The following is a 25,226-nucleotide window of genomic DNA, read 5'->3' on the forward strand; positions in this document are numbered from 1 at the left end:
AGTATGACTGCTAAACTGTTTACCGGAACAAGGGCTCCGGCATACCTTAATTGCATGACTGAAATAAACATAAATAAAGATAACACTCCGAATAGAATGGGGCTCACCAAAAGCTGATACGAGCAAGTCCTAACGTGCTAATTCGTTGTCCTGTAAATCTGCATCGTGAAATGCAAGCCCCCGGACAAATAATGGGGACGTCAGTACATTCGAATTGTACTGGTATGTAAAACAACTGAATGAAATAAGCATGGCACATGAAATAATATAACTGAAACTGTAAGCTAGACATGAACATGAGTATATCTGACATAATATATATATATATATATATATGTGTGTGTATGTGTGTGTGTGTGTGTGTGTGTGTGTGTGTGTATGTGTGTGTGTGTGTGTGTGTGTGTATACATATATACATACATAACATGAGTAAAATATTTTAGGTGGGAGAGCCATAGTATAATCGACATGTAACCACCACGTAAGTACGTGGCGCCTTATCTCTGCCCGACCAGCTAAGCCATCTTGTACCTTGCTGGGGTATAAGACATGAACATGACATAAATGGATCCAATAACCCGCAATGGATAAACATGAAGGAATGGTCCTAACTGGGTGGAGCGATCCTTATCCTACGCTGGCACGCGTGGTTTTCAGGAATTAAACCTTCTCGGTAATCTATGAAACTCCCAAAATATGAACATGGATATAATTGGCTTAAAAGATCATAAATTACATAAACATTATTGTAAACATAATTCATGAGTGTAATATAACATGAATATAGATATATAGTATAACTTGTATGAAAACATAGAAGCATGTAGAATTTCATGATAATAAGCATAATAATTCATATCTTGCATTTAAGAACCCATGGAATACAAAGCATGGGTGTTCATGGATTACAGACAGATTCCCAATAATCAAAAAATGAATATCATGAACACAACAACAAATTATTAATACAAACATGGTGCATCATGGTACATGTACTTAGGGTCATCATGAATTTGACTAGAAACCCTAGTTTTGGTGAAACTTCGTATTGTCACAGAATAACGTGGCGTGGGGAATAACAATGATATATCCACACGTAGATAGAAACCCAACATACCTGTAACGCTCCAAAACCTATATAAAAGTCTGAATTTTGAGAAGAATCCCAAAAGCTTTAAACTTGAATCCTTGTGATGGGTTTTCTTGAAAACCCTAGGTTAGGAATGATGATTCCCATATTAAATTATGTGAATACATGTTAGAATTGACTTGGAAGGGCTTGGAATGACTTACCTTAATGTCTTGGATTGATGGGAGAAGAGGAACTTCGTTCTAGGGCATGAAGAATGTGAAAAGTAGAAATAAAACTGAACCCACATATTTATACAATTCACTGAAGCGGAAAAAGTACGGGCAACTTGTACGTCCCGTACTTTGAAGTACGGCCCGTACTCCTAGCCCGTACCTGGTTGTCAAAATCCAGTGACTTCATATTGTTGCCTGAATTGTACGAGACAAAAGTACGTCCTGTGCATCGTAAGTCATACCACGTATGGAAAATTCCGGTTACTCCCCCCCCCCCCCCCAAGATGTACGCCCAGAATGTACGTCCCGTACAAAATTGTACGGCCTGTACAATTCGACATAACACGTACATTTACCGTTCCAAGCAAATTTTCAATCTCAACACATTCCGTCTTGATTCTAAGTTTCTGAATCATGAATGTAATTTAGTTAAAGGGTACGAGGTGTTACAAAGCCCTTACAGTGATTTATGTGTGATGAGAGTTCTGTCACTTAGAGTTTGGAGTGAGTTGCTCGCTGATTAGACTCTGATTCTACTATCCTCTTCAGTTGTCTTTTAACTTTCTAGATAGTTTGGTGTCATTTCTTGTATTTACTTTCAATTAGATGCTCTTGAATCATGCCACCAGCTCTTGGGATAATTTAATTGTATTTTTTGCAATTATGTTAGGATTTGGGGTTTAGAGTTTTCAAAAGCACTAGATTATCTGCTGATAGAAGTATTTTTGAGAATTTTTTTATCCTGAAGTATCATATCTTTTACAATTGACACATTTATATATCATGACTATGAAGTATGACCATGATATAGTTTTACTCTTACATGGAGATATTGACGTAAAAATAACTGCATATTACAAATGAAAGCCTTATGTGTTTATCCTAACAATTATTATCAAGTTTTTTAAATTATACAAGACATTCATCTGATCAACATAAATGTTCAATCAAGAAATATTATCTATTACCATGTTGGGTCACTGTCATACCATATTGTTCTATATGTCAATCAAATTATGCAAAAATAACAAACTGGGAATGTTCTTGATTGTTCCAACAATATTGACGACAATGCAACTCTATAAGAAAAATGAGATTAATGATCAACCAGTTCGTCAAATGATAACGACTACATTTCATCTTACGTTGATTCTTTCCAAAACTATAAGTCCTGAGAATACATTGTCTCGTCATAAAAGAGTATAATTAAAGTTTTTGCATTTCGAGCTCATAAAAGAAGTTTGATAGACTAATTAACAATTGAAATTTAACCACGTAAGGATGACAATTAAATGTTAGTATCATGTCTTTTACAAATTTGATTTTGTCGCCTTTTACAAATTTATTTTTAATTTTATGCTTTTTAATTTAATAAAAGGTCTTTATCTTTACACATAAAATATTTGAGAATAAAACACAAGAAACTTTTGCAGACTTATTTTTTTAATTCGAAATTGTAAAGGGTTATACTCACTCATTTTCTCAAAATGATAGTTCGGTTGTAGTTAAAACGGTAACCTTGCATTCTAAAATAGCAGTCATTTTCTTTATTTTTCAAACACACTGTAATAGATTAGAGAATAACACACAAGATTTTTTACGGACTTATTTTCTTTTATTCAAATGGAAAGGGTTATATTTCGGAAACAGCCTCCCTACTCGTCAAAAGGTACAGATAAGTTCTGCGTACACTCTATCCCAGACCCCACTTGATGAGATTTTACTAGGTATGTTGTTAGTTGTAAATCTAAAGGGTTTGTAAAATGTAAAGGGTTATATTCATCCATTTTCTCAATTAAAAGATAGTTCACTCATAACTAAAACTGTAACCTGCATTCTAGAGGTGCAAAATTCGCACCTCTCCAATTCCCCTCCTCCAAACATTGCCCCCCAACAAAACGATATTCATAAATAGCTCTGAGATCCAAAATAGAAAAGAAACAAATATTTCAGATCATGATGCAACCGACTAATTTTATTGCAGTTTATTTCAGCAAGTAAACATAATCACATACATAGTATCCATCAACCATATAGAGACATTTTTAGATTCACCTGTAGAAACTCCACATATTCAATACAACCATATGAAGATTCTTGCAAGGTTAAAGCTTTCCACCTGAACCACTATCTTCATGGTCGATCGAGTATTTGTTCAGTGGACGGCATATGCAGAATTTATGCTTAACACACAAACAAGGAAACACACAAGCACAACCTCCAAATGCATTTGTATGTTCCATATTTCCACAATTTTTACACGTCTTTCGGCTAGTCGCCACATCTGAAAATTACAAAATATGTTAGCATCTTATACTGATATAATTTTGAAAGGGCTTAATTATAAACTACCGCATATGACAAGAGGTGATCCAAGGTAAAATAACTATATACCGCATGTGAGTTCACGGACGACTGAAATTGTCTGATTGAGACAAATTTAGAGCTAATTAATGAATTTAGTAGCTGTGCAATATTAGTTATGTATATATATATTCTGAAATTTCTTTTACCGACACATACATGGTCACGTTCTTTTTTTTTTAATTTCTCACCCACTGTTCGGTACCCTTTTGGATCCTGACTAATTCAGATTTGTGTCAGAAAGTTCACTTTGGGTGGTAAAGTGTTCCTCTCTAAAGACGACTTCATTCTCAGAGCTCGAGACCTCTAATTAAAGATGGGACATACGTACTACTCCGCAAGCTTTGGTTAAATCACATTTTAATTAAACTTTAATGAGGCTAGAACTTATGCTCAATTTGAGTTGTGTATGTAAGTGATTTGTGTAAGACATTGACATAAAGAGACAGTCGAGAGAGCCAGGAAATGGTACGCTTATAATATAATTTAAGTAGAAGGAAATGATTTTTCAGATCTTTCATGTGTTATTTTCATATTTTTCATGTGTAAAAATGAAAATTTGTTTATTTAAAACTAAAAACGACATGATGAAGATTACAGACGGAAATGATAAGAGAGAAAGAAATAGACCGACCACAAGAAACGATCAGGAAAGCAACTACCAAAAACACAGTAATCGAAGCCTTGTACATCTTTGTGTCAAGTAAGAATTTTAGAGTGCTGCTTAGAACTTACTATGTACAACCTTTATATAGTATCTAACTCTTTAATAACTGGCTAAGGAGAAAGTTATTACTTTAATCCTATTTTAAGTGATTTTTTGCCAAACTTCAAATTTGGTTAGTGGGTCAACGAAATTCTTTAGACTATATGGAAAGGTTAGTCAAAGAAATATGTCTACATTATTTGTGCTTCAAGTATTTCTTTATTTCTAGTAAAATATAACTATCTAAGTCTAACTAAAGAATTTCTTAAGAAAATAACACTAAATATAAGATGAGTGGTGATGTTGTGCTAAAATATTCAACCAAAAAGCTAATGAATCACAACAACAAACAACAACAAAGTCAGTGTAATTCCACAAGTGGGTCTGGGGAGGGTACTGTGTACGCAGACCTTACTTCTACTTTGAGAAGGTAGAAAGGTTGTTTCCAATAGACTCTCGTCTCAAAGAAAGATGGAAAAAAAAGGGCAGTAGCAACTGATAGGAGGTGTGGAGATCTAGAATTAGGTAAAAGGTTAGTAGGTAGTCCGGCATATTTCTCTCCCATTCCTGAAGTATTAGTATTATTCTTGTATTTTCGTATCCTTAGATTTCTATTACTACTTGTTGTTTCTTTAGCCTCGATTACAACAGCAAGATAATACAATAATCGAGGCTAAAGAAACAACAAGTAGTAATAGAAATCTAAGGATACGAAAATACAAGAATAATACTAATACTTCAGGAATGGGAGAGAAATATGCCGGACTACCTACTAACCTTTTACCTAATTCTAGATCTCCACACCTCCTATCAAGGGTGATGTACAGAGAATCCGCGAGGAGCTAGAAGAAGACTTTTTTACATCAATGGCATCAGCTGGAGCTTGCACCGAATTGGTCGTATCCCATCGTATTCACGTATCAATGCATGTCCTGGGTGAGCTGAAGATGTGTCATGTCCTGTCTAATCACCTCACCCCCAATACTTCTTAAGCCAACAGCTATCCCTCCTCAAGCCTATTAAGGCCAACCTCTCACACCTCCTTATCGGGACATCCGCACATCTCCTCTTCACATAACCGAACCATTTCAACCTCACTTCCTGCATCTTATCCTCTACGGGGGCCACTCCCCACCTTGGCCCGATATCTTTATGCATTTCTAATCTTAATCGCTTCTGGAAGATAATGAAATCGCATAAATAAATACTGCCAATTAATAAGCCATAATGAAAATGACCATAACCTAAAGTACTAAGTCATGCTAAAATAAGTACGACTAATAAGTATTTATTACATGACTAATTATTAAAGAAAAAATAAAATGATGTTATGTATCTTCGCTGTCTAAACCAATGCAAAACTAAAGAATAAAAATTTAATATTATTGTCATTTCTAGTGTTAGAATTAAATTTCTTTTGTTTGCATTAGTATTGATTTAATTTTTGTTTGGCTTTATTAGAGTCTCTAACTTTTATGGGATATAAAACTTATTGGACTATATAAAACTCTTAATCCTAGCTTGAAATAATATGTTAAAAGACAAAAACTATGTAAAAGTGAAAAAGTTTAAAAAATATCTATAAATTACATTACAAATAATATTTTTATGTATAAAATATTTTTAGAAATTTTATGCATGTAATGTCGGACTGATTTGGTTCGATTTGACGTTTTTTAGTCAAAACCAAACCAATTATAGTGGGGTTTTTTTTTTTCAATACCAAATAAACCAAACCACTAGTCAGTTTTTTTCTCGATTTGACTCGAATTATGGAGTTGGTGCAATTTGTTGATTTTCTTTGTACACCCCACCTGTGACCACACAAGGATTTGCAGGGAAGCTTCCCCGGAATAAGATGACATATAAATTTCATTCAGAAAGTCACACACATGGACTATATTTGGACATCATCGCGCCCTTTACTGCCTCTTCAAATGTGTAATCTTGTCAGACCACATTCCTTTAGTATGTAACAAATAAGACATGATTGGGACCGGTTATATGGATCCTCTATTGCCAAGACGGCTATAAAATAGAAAAAAATTATTTTGATAAGCAACATAGTGGACAATTACATTTCAAATCCTGAATATCGCTATATTAGAAACTGGAATTCACGGCATACGTCCTGATAACAAATGTAAAACCACTGCCACAGCAAACTCTACCAACACACGGTTTCCTAGACTGTTCATTGCATAAACTTACAACCTGCGGAACTGTTTGATCATTTGTATCTCCTAAGCCAAGCTGACCATGTTCACCCCACCCCCATGTCATTACTGATCCGTCATCTGCTCAAAAGTTAAAAATAGTCCAGACGTGAAGACGGGTTAATATGCAATTCAAGGTTTCTCACAATAAACTTTTGCATCAGATCCTCACCTGTTATCACGGCAGAGTGCTCAGCTCCTGTGCCAATTTGGACGACCTTTGTACTATCGAAGTCAAGGACTCTTTGTAGGGCACCTTCATCTTCAGTGCAAATGAAACAAAGTTGTGAAGTGATCGAGCCACGGCAAATACTTGTTACAATGTGATTTGAAATTTCAAACAGAATTAACCATTATATAGTTAGGCTTAATTGTTGTTGATAAACTTACATTAGGTCTGGGTAAGAATAAGCATCAGATTTAGAGGACCCCTAATTTCCCTAGAATCTATTTACCAGCAATTGCGGAGCCAGGATTTTTACCAAGGGGATTCAAAATATAAAGAAGTAAACATATGAAGTCAAGGGGACTCCAACATCTAGGATAGTTCCGTAAAAAATAATTTTGACTTTGTATTATACAGTGTAATTTTTCGGTGAAGAGGGCTTCGACGCACCCCCGAGCTCCGCTCATGTTTACCCGTATTGAATGAAATGGGCCAATTAGATCGCTAGATATGGAAGATTCATATAGCTGACCGCACCCTATCTAGTTTGTGATTGAGACCTAGTTGATTACAGCATCGAATAGCAAGAACCATAGATTATCAACTTGATCACAAGTTTAAGAAACATTTAAGAGGGTCAGAACAGTAAGTTCGTGACCAAGAAATGAGGCTTGAGATTATGTTCTGAAGGTTGACATCCACTTGGCCAAATTATTATTGAACTGCTTTTCTTTTAGTTAAAACCGAGAGACAAATTTGTAACTGAGTTTAGTAGACTCGACTAACATTAAATCTTCTATTGGACTTTTGAATCAACCGATATTCCTTCTGTTCAGGTTAAAATATATAATCCTTTTTGCCTCTTCAAATATTTACTAGACTCAGGTAACCTAACTCTTCTATTGGACTTCGAAATGTACTTCCCATTACATTCAAAAGTTAATGCTTTCTTTTAGATATTTCCTAGACTCAGCACTCAGGTAACATTAACTCTTTTATTGGACTTCTGAATGTGGCTGATATCTTTCAATCACGCTCAGAAAACTACTCTTTCCCTCTTTAACTGTCATCGCATTTGATGATATATAGCAGTCAGTACTACTGTTATGCAGTTTGGTGCCAAGCATTTAGCTAAAAGGCCACCAGAGCGCTGCTTCGCGTAAGTGTTTTGTTTCTCCTATATGGTTATAACTTGTAGAGGTCCAAAAAATGGGGCAAAGCAGGGATTTCCAAATGTTTGGTCAGTTTGACAACTCATGACCACATAGAAACACACAATCTTGTGAGAAGTTTAGGCATTTGTATCGGGTGTTTTCAGCATCATTTTCGCCTTTCAACTTAATTAAGACAGATAGATCTACTTCTTCCATGCAAGGATTCAATCAAAGTAGTGAAAATCCATCCATTGTGAGAATCCAATCTCAAGAAGCAGGAGAAAGAGACTCGAGCTACATAAAATCTTACAAGAAGTTTATTGATCATTACCAGATATACGATGACTCATCATGTTCGTTTTCTGAGCTCCAGTAGGAACATTATAATTGTACCTGCCAAGCATGTATACTTCCCCGTCACCTATTAAAGTGGTGAAAGGGAACGTCTTTAAATTTCTATATACATTGTAATATTTCCGTCATGTATTCTCAATTGGTACTAATACAGATCAAGCCTGACATACCTGTCAATACAAGAGCGTGATTCCATCCTAAAGCAACCTGGCTGAAATATAACTCTGCAGTAACACGGCGGGGCCTATACACATCTGGGGCTCCACAGAATGCTCTTCCCCATACATATAAATGCCCGTTCACTTAAAAATCCAAAAAGAATAAAAAATCTAAGCAATATATAACAGGTAAAAGTATTACCAACTTGATAAGATTATCATTCACTTATCGGGATGAATCTACAACCACCAAGTAGTGGATGCTTTGACTAGATAAAGATTGGGCGAGCAATCCTCAGTATTGGATATGGAGTACTCAGAAACTAACCGGATATTGCTGCACTATGATCTCCATTTGCAGTGATACTCCTGATTTTGACATTTTCAAAACCCAAAGTAACCTGAGGAGTGCTAACTAACTTCTGTTTGTCATCAGATATACCAAGTTGACCACGTTTTCCGGAACCAAATCCATAGATAAGATCCTCAGTATCTCCTAACAGAAGTTAATTGAAGTGAAAAATCAGCTTCACCAAAATCAATATACATGCTTATGTACAAACAATTGTGTGAACAAGATTACTCGCTTCCACAATAATGGTTACAATTTTTAAGGACAACTCTAATCAACCTGCTTTTTCTATCCTAACAGTGTGAGGAAACCAGATATATAGAAATTATTAAGTAATGTACCATTTATTAGGATTACCTAGGAAACCAGATATATAGAAATTATTAAGTAATGTACCATTTATTAGGATTACCTATAACAATCAGTTTTTACCCTACCACAAGGAAGAAACTTTTTTCACAATTATTTTGTAGCCTGTCAGTTAAGTAGTTAACAAGCTGCGATATATGTCCTAAATCCACGTCAGACTGAATTTTAGCAGCCGAGATCATTATCCATCAAACATCACTGACAACAAAGACCTGATAAAACGCATTTAAAGTTTTTGGTGCCAACAGAAAAGATAATGAATAATCTGTTCTTGAATTGTACAGTTAAGTAGGCGTTTGGATATAAATTTGGTTGAAACTTGTAAAAAAGAGTTTTTGAAGTTGAAAATGGTATTGAAAGCTGAAGTTATGTTTCTCACTTGAAAAAAAAAAAAACTTTTTGCGAGTGGAATATTTTTCTTCATGAACCAGTTTTTCAAATTTAAAAACTCCTCTTCAAAAACTAACCTAAAAAATCATCACAATGCACATAACCAAAGAATGTATTGAATTTTGTACAAAAACTCATTCCAAAAAGGCCCTAACTATGCTGCACAAAATTCACTTATAGGATATTCTTACCCACTTATGATATTTGGGGTATATCTCATAAAACCTGCTTAACGATATGATGGTGCAGAATAGCTGTTTAGTTATTAGAGAACTAGCTATTTGAAGAACTTTCATTTTCCGTCACTGTTAACCAAGCTGTAAGAGAGAGTGCAGAATTTCACACTAAATTAGTTATAGTTTTGTTGTGATTAAGAGAATAAAGAAACTACTGGAAAATTCTACCTAATTACTTTACCATGCAGTAATCTCTGGAGCTCTTATGTTAACAGGCCTGATTGTTGTGACTAACTGTGACTAGTCACAACAATCTGATTTCATTTCAGGCTCATGGATATAACCCATCAAAATTATAGCTGTATAGTGCTAGCAATAGTTTAAAAGAGAAGCATTTGCAGCACTAACTATCAAACTATATGAAAAATGACAGAAGTATGGCCAATTATACAAATGAGAACAGATATACAACACACAACATTCTTGGAAAGCATCGATTTTGTTAATATAACCAGATTAATAAAAAAAAAGAAAATATTATTACCTTTTAGTAAGACAAGTGAATGACGCATACCACAAGCAATTTGCTCGACATGCCTAGTCTTGAATTGCAACACTTGTACAGGAAAACATCTTGAGATATAATCCCCGTGCCCAAGCTGACCAAATGAACCATCTCCACAAGTAAATACGTAACCAGTATCTGGTAATTGTTAAAACATTTACTCTCAAATGCAAGTTAAAACAGGTATTCAGCTAAACAAGATTCCTCCAGATACATACCACAACTATTCAAAGTCATATTTGCAGCAAGAGAACATAAAATATTCAGGAATATGCTAAAACAAAAAGTTGTAACAAAAGTTCATATCATCTGTTTGTTTAAACTGTAACAGGAAAAGTTCATATCATCTGTTCCCAAAAAGCTTTCAACAATCATAAGGGAAAGAACTTTAGGAGTAACCTAGTGAATAAAAGTTCCTCGATATAAGAATGAAATTCTGCTTTAGTCTGCACAGTCAATGTACCCTAAGCGTGAAGACTTAAGTTTTAACTTGAGAAGCCCATATAACATAATTGGAATCTCAATCATGAACTTTCAATTTCATCAGTATTTCAGAAGCAAAAACCTGATAGTATGAAAATTAGTAATCCATTATCAGATTAGATTTATAGCTGAAGCAGACTTAATCAAACCTGAAACAAATCCTGAGTGATTCCATCCAGCAGAAGCATGTGTAATAAAGATGCCTTCCAAAGACTCTACTGACTTTGGGTGTAAGCAGTTCACCATCTCCTCATGGCCTAACTGACCAGAAGTACCCCTCCCCCATGTTAGCACTTTTCCACCTGCAAAACCCAAACAAGCTTGGTATTTTTTCCTTGAAAAAGTAAAAATCTTTCCGTTGAATCTCATACCAAGATGATATCTTTACCCAACAAGCTTTTTTTTTTTTTTTCCTTTTTTGTGAAAGTTCAAAATGTTCCATTGGTTCCCACATCAAGATGGTGTCATCTAACTATAACCCATCAAGACGTTTCATTTTTATTTTATTTTTAAGTCAATTTGTTTCCATTGAAGCTCACACTATAACCCATCAAGACGTTTCATTTTTATTTTTTTTAAGTCAATTTTTTTCCATTGAAGCTCACACCAAGATGGCGCCATCTTTACTGTAGAACCCAATCAACTTCTTTTTTTTTTTTTTTTTTTTTGCTGGTATAATCTTCCATTGAAGCTCGCTCCAAATAAAGTGTCATCTTTACTGCAAAACCCTATCAAGTTTTTTTCATTTTTCCATCTTCTAAAAATTTAATATTTTTCCATTGAATTTGAATCTCACACCAAAAAGGTGTCATCTTTACTGCAAAACCTCAAAACCTATCAAGTTTTTCATTTTTCCTTCTTTTAAAAAATATCTTTTCATTGAATTTGAATCTCACACCAAAAAAGGTGTCATTTTTACTGCAAAACCTTAAACCCTATCAAGTTCTTCATTTTTCCATGTTTAAAAAGCCAACATCTGTCCACTGAATTTGAATGTCAAACAAAAAAAGGAGTCATCTTTATTGCAAAACCTTAAACACCATCAAGTTGAAAAAACACATAAATAGAAAAAGGAGTCATATTTACTACCTAAGGGTTCGCACACCCAATAACTTTGGCTCAATCCCTGTATTTGTATTTAAAAATTCACTTCATATGTATAAATAATTTATCAAGAACTCTATAAGCTGCATTTCCTAGAATCCAGAACCCATAAACTCAAGATCCTAACTCCGCCTCTATTAAAGCTCACTCCAAATATGGTGTCATATCTTTACAATGAAATCCTGTCAAGTTTTTCATTTTTCCATTGAATTTGAATCTCACACCCAAAAAAGGTGTCATCCTTACTGCAAACCCCTATCAAGATTTTCATTTTTCTATTGAATTTGAATCTCACACCAAAAAGGGTGTCATCTTTATAGCAAAACCTTAAACCCCATCAATTCTTTCTGTTTTCCTGATATAATCTTTACTGCAAAACCCTATCAAGTTTTCCATTGAATTTGAATCTCACAAGTAAAAGGCGTTATCTTTACTGCAAAACCTCAAACCCCATCAAGTTAGAAAGCACATAAAACAAGAGATATAATAAAGAATATAAGTTTGTAGAGTAGAGAGAAAAGAACATACCAGAGGTAAGGGCAATGACATGGGCACCACCACAAGAGAGATGAGAGATTGGACCAAAAGAAGAAGAAAGGGATTGAATGAGTTGAGGTTGATGTTCATCTTGAAGTTTCCCTGTTGCTAATTGTCCTTCTGTTCCTGCTCCCCAACTCCATATTTCTTCTTCTTCTTTGCTTTTTACTCTTTCTGTTTCTTCCATCACTTTGGACATCTCATCTATCAGACTTTTTTCTTCCTCTCTTCTCTTCTTACTTTGCCAACTTTGATTAGCTTTGCCAGTTATGAAAATTTAACGAGGGTCAAAAATACACTCTAATTATCAAAAAAAAAAAAAAAAAAAAAAAACCCAAATTGTCAAATTATGTAAATTATGACTATCTAATTTATAAAATATTTGAACTAAATTTGTGAACTCATTCTCTAAAAGACAAGTGAAGTAACTCATTTTCTAAAAGGCAAGTGAAGCTGAAATTTTCTTAAAAAAATTATTTACATAGCATAAGTAATGTTATGGTGGCACCTACAAGAAAATTAAAAAGTAATTTTTTTATTAAAAAAATGTTTTGTTTTTTTTAAAACTGCATTATTTAAAAAAAAAATCAGCATTTTTTTAAAAATCCAGATTTTATTTTTAAAAAAAAAATGTAGAAAACTATCAAAAAATTTAGAAAATCAGAAGAAAAAAATGATTTAAAAAATGGAAAAGTTGATTTTTAAAAAAAAAAATTGAAAACGAAATAATTATTTTTCTTATTTAAAAAAAAAATAACTTTTCCATTTTTTAAACATTTTTTTTATTTTCTATAATTTTTGATAATTTTTTTACAAAAAAATATTATTTTTCAGTTTTTTTAAAAAAATAAATAGTTTTTTAAAAAATTTCACGTAGGTGCTATTGTGATATTATTTATCCACGTGAACAACACTTGGCAACATTTTTATATAAAATGGAGTGTGTAGATCACATGTCATTCAAGAATAAATTGAGATGTGTTTTGCAAACTAGATAGTAATAGTTTAGGTAGTTTTCCCAACCTTCTTCTGATAGTTTAAGTATGAAACTAAAAAAAAAAAAAAAAAAAAAAAGGTCCAGATATGCCCCTCAACTATACGAAATTATACGGATATGTCCATCGTTAAAAGGTGGGTGCACGCATGCCCTTAACGTTATGTTTTGCGTCACCCATGTCCTTAAGTTAACTGAAACCTGACAAAAATATTGGAGGGCAAATTTGTGCAGTTCCGCATAGTATAGGGGCATGTTTGATCCACTGAAATTCCTAAATATTATGGCACAAAAACACTAATATGACACAATATATCACTGCACTCCAAAGCATAAAAAATATTTGCAATTACAATCCATGCATCCACCATTACTTTACATCTAAATTATACAACTAAAAGATCAAATACAATTACAACCATCTTTTAAAGATTGTTTTCACAAACAAGAGCACCATTTTCCCTTTTCAAAAGATTTGTTTTACTGTGATAACATCTTCTTTTTTTTTCAATTTGTTGATGACCTGGATAGTTCTTTTTAGATATTTTTCGTCTTCTCAACCCCAATATCTATACGATAATGCATGTAACAATTGCCGCACAAAACATAAACATAAAAAAAAAATAATTACAAATCTGCCACAAAAAAATCACAAGGAAAAAGAGATAACTTACATTAGACTTATGACACCTGAAAAAACGTCTCCCGCAGTGCTGAAATTTTGATAGCAATGATAGAGAGAATATTACATTTTAGGGATTTATATGGTCTTACATAAAATTTAATCTGGTCTAACCCTTTTGTGAATTCCACGCATAACATAAATTTAGTAGAATTATTTGGAGTCCATGTTGTGAGATAGAGTGACGAACCCTTCCATAACTATTTAAAGAACTCGAAGCTTCCGATATTGCATAAACAAGTGAAAGAATAAGAGAGCAAAGTGTGGGTTACACGATAAGTGTGGAGTTTCAAAATGCTTACCAAAAAATCATTGGCTAGCATAAGTGCACTACAAAAATAATCTAAGAACTATTGGTACAATATGCAGTTGTTGCATGCATTATCGTTTAGATATTGGGACTGGGAGAACGAAAAATATCTAGAAAGAATTATATAGGTCATCAACAAATTGACAAAAAAAAGATATTATCCTTAGTAAAATAAATTTTTTGAACAGATAACTTAAGGACATGGGTGACGCAAAACATAACGTTAAGAGCATGTGTGCACCCACCTTTTAACGACGGGCATATCCGTGTAATTTCGGATAGTTGAGAGGCATATCTGGACCTTTTTCAAAAAAAAAAAAAAAAAAGATAGTTGGGGTATGCTTTTGACCCTTATCTCATCTTTTGTTATACTATTAATACTTGCTCTCCTTTCAAATGCCCTTTTTGAGTAAAATCTTTATATCTTTATTGTTAAAGATATTCTGACAAATTAGTAATCAAAGAAATATTGTGACTCCTAATTCATTTGAAAAAGGCTATCGTAAGATGTGGTGGGACAGATGAGATTTCTTTTATCTTTAATTTGGGTGATACAAAGAAAATCGACAAACCGCATCAAATGGATAAATTAAACCAAATCAGAAAAAATCTTATTAGTGGTTTGGTTTGATAATGGAGAAAAAAACCCGACCAAAATAGATTTGATTTAGTTTTAACTAAAAAAAGTCAAACCGAGAACAAACTGACCCGATTATATATATATATATATATATATATATATAGACACACACACAATTTATAAATATTTTTATGCATATATAATTTATAAGTATTTTTATAATTTTATCACCTTTAAGCATTAATCAGTCAGCTTCGTTCATGATGCACCATCCGTTTAAGAATTGGTACCACAACTAATTGTATAATTAATTTTATTTTTTGGCAGTCAAAAGGACTTTTCATTACTATATAGCTACTGTTGTACAATGTCAAAACACTTCTATGGCATAACAGCCAAACAGTGATCAAAACTAGTCTTTATTACATTAAAATAACTCAAATTCAGCTCATCCAATCTTTTTGTGAGTGTTGTTCACTGGGAACCTCTAACAAACACCTCTTGTATGATCCTCCTTGGAAGTATCTGTGGTGTAAAATAATTCTTAATGCAAAGTTTGAGCTATAATCTTTTTGTTCATTTAGTGATATGCTTTTTAATTAAATGTTTAAAACCTAGCTGAAACTCTTTTTTTTTTTTTTCCGGAAGAATATTGAAGTTGTTTGTCACTGCATTTTGTTTGATTGTTATGGTTATACATCACATGCATGTTCTATACTTATTTGATCCAACTGTTATGAATTTTTTATTTAATGAGTCGATGAATTTACCATGCATTTTTCATTTTACATATTTAGAAATAGAAGGGCAAGATGCTTATTTTTGGTCAAGCAAATGCTATTATAAGATGCTTAGTATTGAACCAAAACAAAAAAAATAAACTGAAAACCCAACTAACCCAAAAAAATCCTAGAAAAATCGAGACTGAAAAACCCGACTTTTGTTGGTTTGGTTTGGTTTATAGTTTTAAAAACCCTACACAATTAGTTTGATTTGGTATTTGAAAAATTTGAACCAACCCGACCCCCTATTCTTAACCAAAAGTTTCGTCCCGAAATGGGAAACCCTTGTTGAAAATAACCGTGTGTAATGCAAAGAATAAATAAATTACCCCGTCTCATATTCAATTCTCATTTAAAGGCTTATTTAATGTTTATTTGAATAAACATGTTAGTGGCTTATTAAGTTCTTTTTAAAGGGTGAGTTAATAACTCACTAATCCTCTTTGACCCCTTCATATTTCCAGCTAATATTAATCAGTCTTTTGGTGAATTACAAGACTGAAAAATCATCTCTTCTTTTTCTTGAAAGTTCCTTTTTCCTTCTAATTATTGGGCAATTCAATTTGTGCAAACTCCAAACTTCCAGCCACTAGTTTAAGTGTTTGGAAGTATTGTGGAACCTTGGGGAGCGACCGGGCTAAACGATTTGCATCGTATTCGGTCCAAAATCGCTTTCAAGGCAGTGGTTTACCACGACGCAGCGGTGAACCGATAAGTTGATTGTATCCTTCTGTTCGTTTTACTGATTAATATTGTTAATATTTCTAATAACCCCTTGTAGAAAATGATTCCTCTTAACCAACCCGACCCTATCCTTAATCAAATGTTTCGTCTCGAAATGGGAAACCCCCTTGTAGAAAATGATTCCACTTTAATGGGTTCTTACTGTGCGCGAACTTAAATTAGTTGGATCAGTGATTGAATACGAAATACACCAAAAATAATGAGGATGACTAGAAAATTCTCACTTTAATTCTTTTTATTTATCGAGTACAAAAAATTGAGACTCAAATCTTGACCTATCGAGTGCACGAAAGTATCCCCATGGTGATTTTATTTAGTTGTGGGCGGAGTAAACCACTACTACTAATTTCAGGCGGACTAATCAAATAGCAAATGTTTTTTTTTTTTAACCACAAAGTGTATAACAAAGTCTTTAACCAGTTTTTGTAAGTATATAGGCTTTACTTTTTGTCAAAATATGTGTACATTTCATTCAAGTTTCAATTTAGCCCAGGTAAATAATAGGGGCACTTTCGTTGAAAGAATATCACTGAGCCAGGGTGAAACTAAATATCAGTGCTAGCTCCATTTTCAATCAACCATTTTAGCCCTTAAGTATAGATTTTATGTCCCAAAATAAATAAAGAATTTCAATATAATTTCGACCATTTCAGAATTACCTAGATTTCCTGGACTGCTTGCTCAGTGACAAAAAGGGAATGTCCTGGCTCCTCTTGACTTCTAAACAAGATTACATTCATTAACAACATAAATTGGCCTAAAATGAAGAACATATTGGTTATTCACCTGGGGACTTGGGATAAAAATGGGAAGGTTGGTTAAATTCTATATTTTTTTCATCGGGAAGGTTGCTTAAAGGCGAGCAGCTAAAAAGCATCAGCTAGTTTAGTAGGCGTTTGGACATGCGGTTTGAAATCATGAAATGAAACCATCGTTTGAACATGCATTTCATCTTATAATTTCAAATCATAGTTTGAAATCTCGAATCATCCAAAAATGCATGATTTGGGATTTCAAACCATGATTTCAAAAAATTTAGATATAAAACTTGACCCATAAGTTTATATTTTATAAAAAAAGACCCATAAGTTAGTAACTACTTTTAACAATTACTCCCACCAACCATTTACCAATCTCAGTAACTTCCAGCAACCTTTATTTAAAGAGTAGTTACATTACTATTCATGCTAAATTTTCATTTTTATTGACCTAAAATTTGATCAATTGATGTTGCATTTTTTAAAAAGATCTTCTAGTAGCGTATTAATTTTGTTATGAACTATGACTTGCTCATTTGGTAAGATTGTATAAAAATTGAAAATATTTTGATAGTTTTCATAACTTCTGCGGTTTTTATGTCTATAAGAGAAAATATAACTTGAGATATCCAAATTACATGTCCAAACATGATTTCAAATCATGGTTTGAAAACCATGATTTCAAATCATGGTTTGAAAACCATGATTTCAAATCAAGATTTCAAACTATGTCCAAACGGCTCGTTAGTTCTGATCTGAGTAGGCTCATAATACGAACTATCCTAGCGCGAGAACTGGCCTAACCACCCTTCATTTGGGGTCAATGTTCCGGAATCAGCTAAAAAACAGCTTTTCCACAACTCCGTAATTAACATTAGGCTCATCAGATTCCACTTCGCGGTTGCAAGCTTCTGCAGTAAGATGATCCCCAAATAGGAGTACCATAGCCTTGAAGTGAAATGCTTATGTTGAATTTTAGCAACAATACCTCTTGCAGCTGAACATTTCTCAGCACGAAAAGAAGCAACAGTGTTGATCCTTTAGGTTTATACAATCAGCTGAAGAAGATTACACGGGCATACCAGGCTGTGTGAATCTCTGAAAATATCTAGCAACCACCACGGCTTTGTCAAGAGAAGTACCTCTTACCCATGAGTCCCATTAGATGTCTAATCCTTCTCACTTCTGCATAGATACAACATAATGACATTCTTTTTTCTTTTTCTGATGAAGTAACATTAATTTTTTTTTCTTTTTTTATAACAACGGTGTCTATGTACGACATCTTGACTATCACACCAGGTACCCGCTACCTCCACTAGCACAAATACCAGGTAACTCAAGCAAACGGAAAGAAATCACCTCGTTTTGCAGAAGTTACATGTCCCAAATTTATAGAATAACTACTACATCATTCCCTCAGTCTTCGCACAACAGGGTCAAATAACATCAACGTCCACTGTTCTCTAATATGTCTTACGATTTGATATTTACTCAAAAGTTATAAGTTTGTTACCTTGATCCCCTTCTTATCCCTGATTCTCTGGTTCATTCCCAGAGAATGTTCTTATACTGATCATACCCCTTTTGAGCAAAAGTGTACAGTGATTTACCTGAGAAATCTTCTGACTGATTGTAATGCAAATAATTGTACGTAAAATTCTGCAAAAGATAATTAGCAATCTGCAGCAGAATAGAGCCAGTTAGATTAGATATTCCTCTTTCCAAGTTATCTTGCAATGCACCTTCCCAGCTAAATTGGTACTGTTGCAGCAGGATTCTCTGGAAGAAAACATTGAAAGATTATAAATCATTTATACTTGAAACAAAATGACATTTCTTCCTATGGAATAGAAAAAACATTGTCCAACTTACGGCAAAGCAAGACTTTGGGAAGGGGACCTATACAGAACAAAAAGAAACCTGTAATCAAGTATCATCTAAATTTACATCATGTGATGCTGATCAGAAAATGAGTATATGAAACTATGAGGTAGCCCTTGTTGCTAGGACAAAATATAACTGCTTCCACTCTAGTAAGCACACAATAACAAATGTAGTGTCATTGTTACTAGTAATAACTCATAACTGTTAACCACGAGACAAAAACATCATCCACGAACATCTGACTCATAACTCATAAGCGTATAACGACTTTTTGTTATAGTCATCTTCAAAATAGTCAAAGATAAGGTAGGAAGGAGCCATCGGGAGGACCATCAGTACTTACCAAATGAGATAATAAATACAAGGGTAAATTAGCTTTACAAGATTACATAGCATGTGGCTGCTTGTTGCAGATTGTACCTGCCTTTATCATATATGACACAAGCTAAAAGCCATGACAGGAAAAGCTGATTCTCCTACATCCCCTTTGTAGAGGGACGATCCTAAAAATATATTGTGAAGCTCATCAACGCTGCCAACTTCTTCCAAGTTGTATGCTGCACGTACAAGTATTGAGGAACCCAAGTATAGAGACAACATCTATATTTTCGACAAAATCCAATCAAGGAACAATATCTTATTTGCAAAGACGGATGCATATATGAATTACAGACTCAAACAAATAAATAAATCTTACTTACATGATTATTATCTAATGCTAAATACTACACTGAGAAAAATTCCAACAAGATCTGGACCTTACTGAAAGAACATCTAAAACTGAAAATCACTCCAACTAATCTGCAATAAAAACTCAACCTTTACCTAACTTCATAAATAAAAGCTTAAAATGTTACTTTAGAAAGCCATATTGCTAATGTTACAAGTGAGGCAACCCCTCAAACCACGGCCATAAGTTACAAAATATCATCATACGCAACAATTTCCCTACCCTGGTAAGGCTCGACAAGCCGTGTACTAACATGTGCACGAACATTACCGCCAGCATTATCATTATCCTCATCTCTGGGGTTCACAATTGCTGATCCCAGTCTGTTACCTCTCCCATGCCTACTCAGTGGCACCTCCGCCCTAACTAACTTCGATGCAACCGTTGATGTGGATAGTTCATCCTTTCGCATCACGCCTTCCTTCCACTCTGATGCATGGTCAGTTGCCCATATTACCTGAACCTGTCATCCCCAAGAAAAGTAAAGCCACATATACATCAGCTCTCAATTTTACTTTTACAACCTGACACTGCAAATAATCCTTTGTACTATTAGGGGTCGTTTGGTTGCTGGTTAGGAGGTGATTTATTCAAGTATTAAATCTTGCATAACTTGTACCATGGTTACGTCACAAATTAATTCATCTTGGATGGTAATTAACATGCTATAACCTGTTACTCTACCTAGATTGTGCAAAAATTATATACATTCTACTTGTTATACTACATTGATTGTGCAAAAACTAATTTACATTGTCCATGTATGTAAATTAAACCCATACAATTATACCAACTAACTTACTAAATTTTGAGATATAGTATGTCTGAACCCATACTTTTAACACTACAATGAGTTCACTATTGAGAATATTAAAAGATGAACCCATTAAATTTAAATCCTGAATCTGCCTCTGGCCAAACGATACTCACATACCAAAATTCTTGGCCAAGCTATGACCAAGAATTTAGTATGTCAGAATCATAGAATCATAGATTCAATTAGACATCTTGATATCAAAAGGTCAAATTAACACAGAAAAGTTGCAAGCTTGGCAAAAATTACTTGAGAGATAAAGAGAAAAAGGAGTCTTTACTGGCAAAAAATTATATACATTGTCTGTGTATACATGCTACAACCAGTTATACTACACTGATTTTGCAAAAACTAGTCACATTGTCCATCTATATAATTTAAATCCACACAATTATACCACCTAAAGTGATACTCACATACCAAAATTCTTGGCCAAGCTAAAACCAAGAACTTAGTATGTCAGAATCATAGATTCAATTAGGCATCCTGATATCGAAAGGTGAAGTTAACACCAAAAGTTACAACCTTGGCAAGAATTTATGCATATCTTTAGTTTAAGACCACAAGATTCAAAAGGCTTCTTTACTTTCTTAAACTCCGTATCAAGTCAAATTAAAACAAACAAATTGAAACAAAGGTGTTAAACACGCTACAACCTGTTATACTACACTGATGTGCAAAAATTTAGTTACATTGTCCATGTATATTAAATCCATACAATTATACAATTATACCAACTAAATTGATCCAATTAGACATCTTGATATAAAAAGATGAAATTAACACCTACCAACAAGTTTTTACCAGTTTCAACCAAAAATAAAAGTGAAATCAACCCCAAAAAAGTAGCAAGTTTAACAAGAATTTCTACTAATAGAAGTTATTATTTATGATAAAAAGGGAAAAAAATGTGTTTACTGGTTTGGAGTGGAGAGTAATAGGGAAAGATGAATGCACAACATCATCAACAGCGTACAGAGCAGAATCATTAGCCCGGAAAGTGATAATGAGCGAGACCATTCGGATCAATACGAGTTCAACCACAAGATTAAAGAGCATGTTGGTACATTATACGTATCTTTAGTTTAAGACCACAAGATTCAAAAGTCATTCTTTACTTTATTTTTTAACTCCGAGTCAAAGTCAAAACCGGACAAACAAATTGAAAAAAGATGGAGTACTAACTAAACTGATTCAATTAGACATCTTGATAACAAAAGCTGAAATTAACACCAAAAAGTTGCAATCTTGGCAATAATTTCTACTATTAGAATTTACTGGCTTGGAGTGAAGAGTAATGGGGAAAGAGGAATCCACAGAAATTAATTAACTTTTCGGTTTTACCCTCAGCAGTAATTGTTCTTAAAAGACTACAAACACACATAAATACAGAAGAACATTCAATGAAGAAAGATTATATCTTTAAACACTAATGTTAGAGGAAAAGAAAGAGTGTTTACTGGTTTGGAGTGGAGAGTAATGGGAAAAGAGTTATCCACAGCAGCATCAACAGCGTTCTGAGCAGAATCATTAGACCGGAAAGTGATATGAGCAAGTCCATTGGGTTCAACACGGGTTCTTGAAATGGATCCATAAATCTCAAAACGAGATTTAATGTCAAGAACAGAGCACTCTGAAGGAACACCAATAACTATTACTGTGGCTGGTTGTTGTTTAGTGGTGGATGATGATGAGTTGTTGTTTTCCGGTGAAGGGTCGTCGCTGACGGCGGTGGTTGATGGAAGAGGACGGCGGCGCTTCGGGAAGGAGTATGGGCCGGGTCGGGCGAAGTGGGTTCTGTCTCTTTTCCGGCCCATGATTTAGTGGCCTAGAGATGTATGTAATAGCTATGAAAAGTGCGAATAAGAGATTTTGGACTATTTATTCTTTTGTGTTTTCAGCTGGGCAATTTGCACGATACTCTTTCGTTGGGGGTGGCCTGTAATATTTGTGCGGGTCTCTAGATTTGCTCTCGCCTAAAATATTTTGAGATTTTGGGTTTAAATTTTGGCTTAGTTATAAAAATTAAAAAATCTGTCTTATGTGACAGACTTTGCCTTAAGGCAAAACTAAGAGTCTGTCGTCTTTGCCTTATAAGACAAACTTTTAATTATGCGTTAAGAAAAAACTTGTCTGACGCGGCAGACTTTACCTTAAGGCATAACTCTCCGGCAGACTTTTCCTGATAAAACAGACTTTTAGTTATGCTTCAAGACAAAATCTGCTGCATAAGACAGACTTTTAACAAAACCTTGTCTTGCGAAATTATATTTTTTTTTTACTGAGGGGGTTCGAATACAGAATCTCGAGGTATTTTTGATCACCTTTTTAAACGAAAGGTAAAAATTAAAGACCAACCATTTGAGGAGTAAAAATTAAAGACCACCCCAAAAGAAGTACAATCTGCGCAAAAAAATGTTTTGAGTTGCCTAAAATCCTTTTCCATCTTGGTTCGGTTTGCTGATAGGTTATACACAAGTTATAATGATGTTAATATTAATTAAGTGCTATTGTGCTTAGTTATCTACATTTGTGGAAGATTTGATTAGCTATGGCAAAACTTGGCACATAATTAGAAAAAGATTGTTTATTTCGAGTAATGCCCTTGAGTCTATCTACATAATATTTGGCTTATCTTGCATAATAATACTGATGTAGTTTATATCATAAGCGGTATTCCTCCGTCCCAATTTTGTGTGTTACTCTTTTTTTTTTTTTAGTCAATATAAAAAAAAACGACTACCTTTCTATATTTCAATAATTTAACTTCAAAATACTTATTTTATTCTTAATAAAATAATTTATAATCACAACAAATATTTATGATTTATATTAGACCACAAATTTTAAAAATATTTCTTTATTTTTTAAATTTCTTGCTCAACCAAAACCATCACATAAATTGGACGGAAGGAGTATAATTTAGGGAAAAAGGGTCAAAAATGCTTCTCTACCTTGGGAAAGGGGCTAAAAATATCCTCCGAATTAATTTTGGGTCAAAAATATCTCTTCCGTTATTAAAGTTTTCAAATATACCCCTGTTTTAACGAAAATCCGCAACGTAATCCGATTTTATTTTTAAACCTGCTCTATTTAAAACCGACTCAATTAAATAAAAAATCCATATGGGTTGCCCGCTCATGTGCCTAGTGGCTCCAGATGTAGTACTAGGGAACAAGTTGGTCGCATATTGGTTTTTTATGTAATTGGGTCGGTTTTAAATGGAACGGGTTTAAAAATGAAATCGGATTATGTTGCGGATGTCCGTTAAGACAAGGGTATGTTTCAAAACTTTAATGATGGGAGGAGTATTTTTTATTCAAAATTAATTCGGAGGATATTTTTAGCCCTTTTTTCAAAGTAAAGGGGCATTTTTGACCATTTTCCCTGTAATATAACGTAATGGACTTAAAATATTCAAGTTATAGATTATAGGCCATACTTGTTGATTTTGTTGCACCAGAAATATAGAAGTAGAAGAATTGAGTAATAAGTACCTGAAAGCGTGTGGTAATTACTTCTTCCGTCCCAAAAAGAATGTTTTAGTTTGATTTGGCATAGAGTTTGAGAAATAAAGAAAAACTTTTAAAATATGTGGTCCGAAATAAATTTTAGATATTTGTGTGGTCATAAATTATCTTATAAAGTTAACTTATTTTTATATGTAAAAATGTGTCAATCTTTTTGAGACAGATAAAAAAGGGATGGAAACAATTTTTTTGGGACGGCGGTATTACTACTACCCTATATATGTATGTTTGGCGAAACTTTTTTGCCGCTGATGTCTAGACCAATTTGTTCAAGTTTTAATTATTTATCTTAGTGAATATTTTACCACATTACATCCACATTGACAGGGCTTAGTTAGTGGGGCTGGGCATGGTACGGTATGTAAAATTTTGGTATGATAATTTTGATTTTTGGTTTTTAAAAATATTAGACCATTACCATACTAAATTAATTCGGTATGATTCGGTATTTTTAAGTTTAATTTCGGTATTTTACGGTACGGTAATCGGTAACCAAAGTTTGTTCAACTTTGACAAACATATAATCATATCATAGAGAATTACTTAGCCTATTCAAGAAACGTCTTAATTATATCGTACTAACACCTCACATATGAAAAATTCAAAAGAAATTACAAGCAATCCTATTCGTAAATCAATTACACAACAAAAACATTTTAATCAAGAAAGAGTAGTCAAAGTTCAAACGTCTAAATAATTAGTTTTATACTAATACTAATTTAAATATTTGGCAGTATTATAATATATACTAATATATATGAATTGTATATGTAATTATATATACTTCGATATGATATTCGGTATTTTTTTTTATAAATACCGAATATCAATTTTTTTTTTAAATGCATACCAAATATTATAAGTAATACCGAAATCGCGGTATAAAATTTTTGAATATGATAATCGGTACATACTATACCATGCCCACCCATTGCTTAGTGGCAGTTGAAAGTTGCCACTTTTCATTTTAGATTTGAACTCTTGATGTCTAAATCCAACATTATTACTACTTATTT

General features: G+C 33.5%; 2 protein-coding genes and 1 long non-coding RNA gene across 3 annotated transcripts; all 3 read right to left on the minus strand.

Annotated features, from left to right (window-relative positions):
• Window positions 1–3,235: 3,235 nt before the first annotated feature.
• On the minus strand, window positions 3,236–4,393 carry LOC132642711 (uncharacterized). Its single transcript, XR_009583310.1, has 2 exons — window positions 4,304–4,393; window positions 3,236–3,589 (listed from the first exon to the last, which is right to left on the minus strand). It is a non-coding gene; the product is annotated as an uncharacterized LOC132642711 (long non-coding RNA).
• Window positions 4,394–6,273: 1,880 nt separating this feature from the next.
• LOC132641505 (ultraviolet-B receptor UVR8) lies at window positions 6,274–12,678 on the minus strand. Its single transcript, XM_060358529.1, has 8 exons — window positions 12,391–12,678; window positions 10,908–11,060; window positions 10,255–10,413; window positions 8,752–8,919; window positions 8,436–8,567; window positions 8,243–8,332; window positions 6,764–6,853; window positions 6,274–6,672 (listed from the first exon to the last, which is right to left on the minus strand). Exons 1-8 carry the CDS (start codon window positions 12,596–12,598, stop codon window positions 6,479–6,481), a joined length of 1,194 nt encoding a protein of 397 aa, XP_060214512.1. The 5' UTR covers window positions 12,599–12,678; the 3' UTR covers window positions 6,274–6,478.
• A 7,063-nt stretch (window positions 12,679–19,741) lies between these two features.
• LOC132641507 (uncharacterized protein At1g27050) lies at window positions 19,742–22,582 on the minus strand. Its single transcript, XM_060358530.1, has 2 exons — window positions 22,141–22,582; window positions 19,742–20,329 (listed from the first exon to the last, which is right to left on the minus strand). The coding sequence occupies exons 1-2, from the start codon at window positions 22,495–22,497 to the stop codon at window positions 20,054–20,056; spliced, it is 633 nt and encodes a 210-aa protein (XP_060214513.1). The 5' UTR covers window positions 22,498–22,582; the 3' UTR covers window positions 19,742–20,053.
• Between the last annotated feature and the right edge of the window lie 2,644 nt (window positions 22,583–25,226).

The sequence above is a fragment of the Lycium barbarum genome, chromosome 5, assembly GCF_019175385.1.
Source record: "Lycium barbarum isolate Lr01 chromosome 5, ASM1917538v2, whole genome shotgun sequence".
NCBI lineage: Eukaryota > Viridiplantae > Streptophyta > Magnoliopsida > Solanales > Solanaceae > Lycium > Lycium barbarum.